This window comes from Fonticula alba (assembly GCF_000388065.1).
Source record: "Fonticula alba strain ATCC 38817 unplaced genomic scaffold supercont2.1, whole genome shotgun sequence".
In the NCBI taxonomy this organism is placed as follows: Eukaryota; order Rotosphaerida; family Fonticulaceae; genus Fonticula; species Fonticula alba.
The window spans coordinates 3,277,255-3,279,823 of record NW_009242971.1 but is presented as its reverse complement, the minus strand read 5'-3'; the positions used below and the strand labels follow the sequence as shown (position 1 = coordinate 3,279,823).

The window sequence follows — 2,569 nt, the reverse complement described above, 5'->3', positions numbered from 1 at the left end:
AGAGAAGGAGAGAAAGAGAGAGGGAGAGAAAGAGAGAAAGAGAGAAGGAGAGAGACAGAGAGGGGAAAGCAAAGGAAAAATTGACTGGTCAGTGATGGAGCGGGAGGGGGGAACAGGTTTCCCAGGTGGAGGATGGCAAGTGCATACCAGAGTGTGAAGCAGTCATCGCACCACTGGCGGACAGGTCAGCCCCCCATGAGGGGAGGCCGCCAGCGCCGTGGAGGACCGCGGCCGCGGCAGCCACCTCCGACGCCTCGCGACTGGCCGACAAAAAGGCACCCGTGCCGCCCTTATTCGGAGACGACATCAACAGGTCGCCATGCATGGAGCCTCCGGTCTGATCCGGGTGGTGGTGGAGGAGCTGCGCGACGGCAGCCGCAGCAACAGCGGCAGCCGCCGCGGTGGACGACGTTCCCGGCTGTGAGGGGAAGGGCACCGGCTGGCCGACCTCGCAGAAGGGCAGCTGCGAAGTCGACTGGGGCAGGGGAATCTGAAAGTGGGCGTTTGCTGTGCTCGCGGACTGGGGCGGCTGGGAATAGCCACCGGTGCCTCCGCCAACCGCGGGGATATGGGGCTGTTGGAACATTGTCATGCCTGGCTGGCTGGCGCAGTGCTGGTGTTGCGACTGTTGTTGTTGTTGTTGCTGCTGCTGCTGCTGTTGGAGGGACTTCATCTGATTGCCTTGCATCGGCTGTAGGCCGGAAAAGGATACGGCAGAGGGGTGGGCATGTCCATTGTTGCCGAGGGGCTTCACTTGAGACAGGCCATTACCGCCGATTTGCGAGGGGGAGGTCGCAGTGGCGGAAGCGACAGCAGCAGCGGCGGCCGCATAAGATTGGTGGAGGTGTGCGTGAATGGGACTCAGGTCGGCACCACCATGGGACTGCTGTTGGAGGTGCTGCTGAAGTTGAAGCTGTTGCTGTTGCTGCTGCTGCTGTTGGAATTGAAGCTGCTGCTGCAAACGCAGTTGCTGCTGCTGCTGCTGCTGCTGTTGAAGCTGCTGCTGCTGCTGCTGAATGCGTCGCTGGAGCTGGAGCTGTTGGATCTGCTGGAGCTGGAGCTGGCTATAATGCTGCTGTGGCTGCTGCTGCTGCTGCTGCTGGTAAACGTGCTGCTGCTGCTGCTGCTGCTGCTGTTGCTGTTGCTGTTGTTGTTGCTGCTGCTGCTGCTGCTGCTGCTGCTGAGTTTGCTGGCCATGAGCATGATGGAAGGGTTGATGGAAGGGCTGCTGAATGTTCTTCAGTTGGGAGTAGCCTCCTTGATGGAGGTATTGCGTCGCACTGGGGGCGCCCTCCGACGAAGACCCGGCGTGGATGCCGAGCGCCATGGTCGGAATATCTGAAAATGTGTATGTGTGTGAGAGGGAGAGGCAAGAAGGGCGGGAAGAGGGAGAGAGAGAGGGGGGGGGGGGCCGAAGCACGACATACCAGTCAATTGAGGGATGCTGAGCTCGATCTTCTTCATCGACAAGGACCCGTCGTCCCAGGCGCTGGCAGCGGCCGAGGAGCAAGAGGGGGGAGCGGAGGTACCAACACTGGCGGAGCCGCAGGAATGGAAGGAGCTGCCGGTGGGAGAAGACTGGATGGTGGAATGATTGACAAGAATAAGGCCGCTGGGAACTAAGGATAGGTGAAGGACACGCAGTCAGTCAGGCAGCCGGAGGGAGGAGGACAGGGGGCCGGCGATGGAGGACGAGAAAAGGCATGCTCAAAGGGAAGACCACGGACCGTTGACTTGCAGGTGGTTGCCGTTTAGGAGGAATCCCTGAGCGGAGGTGATCTCGGAGGGGCCAACGTGGGCGGCCTGTGATAGAGCGCCGAGATTGAGATTGGCAGACAAGGTGGAGGAGGAGCACTGGTTCAGGTGCTGTGGAAGACCGCTAGGCGACGTGCCGACGCTGGCAAGAGTGGCGGAAGTGGCGGTGGCGGCGGTTGAGGCAGCGGCAGCAGCGGCGAAGGAAGTTTGCTGGCTGGACAGGTTCAACGACGGAAGGCCGGAGGAGCCTTGAATGGAGAAGTCGCTGCTTGACTGGTGCTGCATGGGCACCGAGCTGGGTCGCGCGAGGGTTGGGGCGGAGGAGGGAGAGAAGGAGGATGGCGTCGACAGGGCAGCGTGTGTTGGCTACCAAATGGTGTGGACCAGGGAGAGGAGGGGCAGGAGGGTGGAGAAAGGGGAAGATGGTTCCTGTGTGTGAGGAGAAAAGAGAGAAGAGGAGAGGGGAGAGAGGGAGGAGGGGAGGGGGGAGGGGGGAGAGGAGTTTGACACAGGAGTCAGGGGGGAAATGTGGAAAGATGCATGAAAGGAAAAGGCACGGGTAAGGGTGTGAGGGGAATATGGGAGCAGGGAGCAGGGAGCAGGGAGCAGGGATCACCGAGCAGGGAGCAGGGAAGAAGACAAGAAGAAGTCCCAAGATCGGAGGTCAGATATGGGGATGGGGAAAATATAAGAGCCGAGAGCATGCGCAGGAATGCCGGCGCACCATCAATTGCTCCTTCGATCGGCGGATGGTCAAGCGAGGAGATCTGGCGAGGGAGAGTCTAAGATTGGCTGAGATGATGGGAGGGGGGGG

General features: G+C 60.7%; 1 protein-coding gene across 4 annotated transcripts in view; it reads right to left on the bottom strand.

Moving 5' to 3' along the window:
• H696_00702 (transcription factor STE12) overlaps nt 1-2,569 on the bottom strand; it is a gene marked incomplete at its 5' end in the record, with an annotated part of 5,497 nt that overhangs the window by 2,432 nt on the left and 496 nt on the right. For 2 of the 4 annotated variants that reach the window (XM_009494584.1, XM_009494585.1), the window contains 3 exons: nt 148-1,338; nt 1,428-1,619; nt 1,728-2,050. In XM_009494584.1, the coding sequence (XP_009492859.1) occupies nt 148-1,338; nt 1,428-1,619; nt 1,728-2,050 (1,706 nt within the window). The remainder of the gene's footprint in view (nt 1-147; nt 1,339-1,427; nt 1,620-1,727; nt 2,051-2,569) is intronic. The other 2 variants (XM_009494582.1, XM_009494583.1) reach the window with 1 other exon arrangement.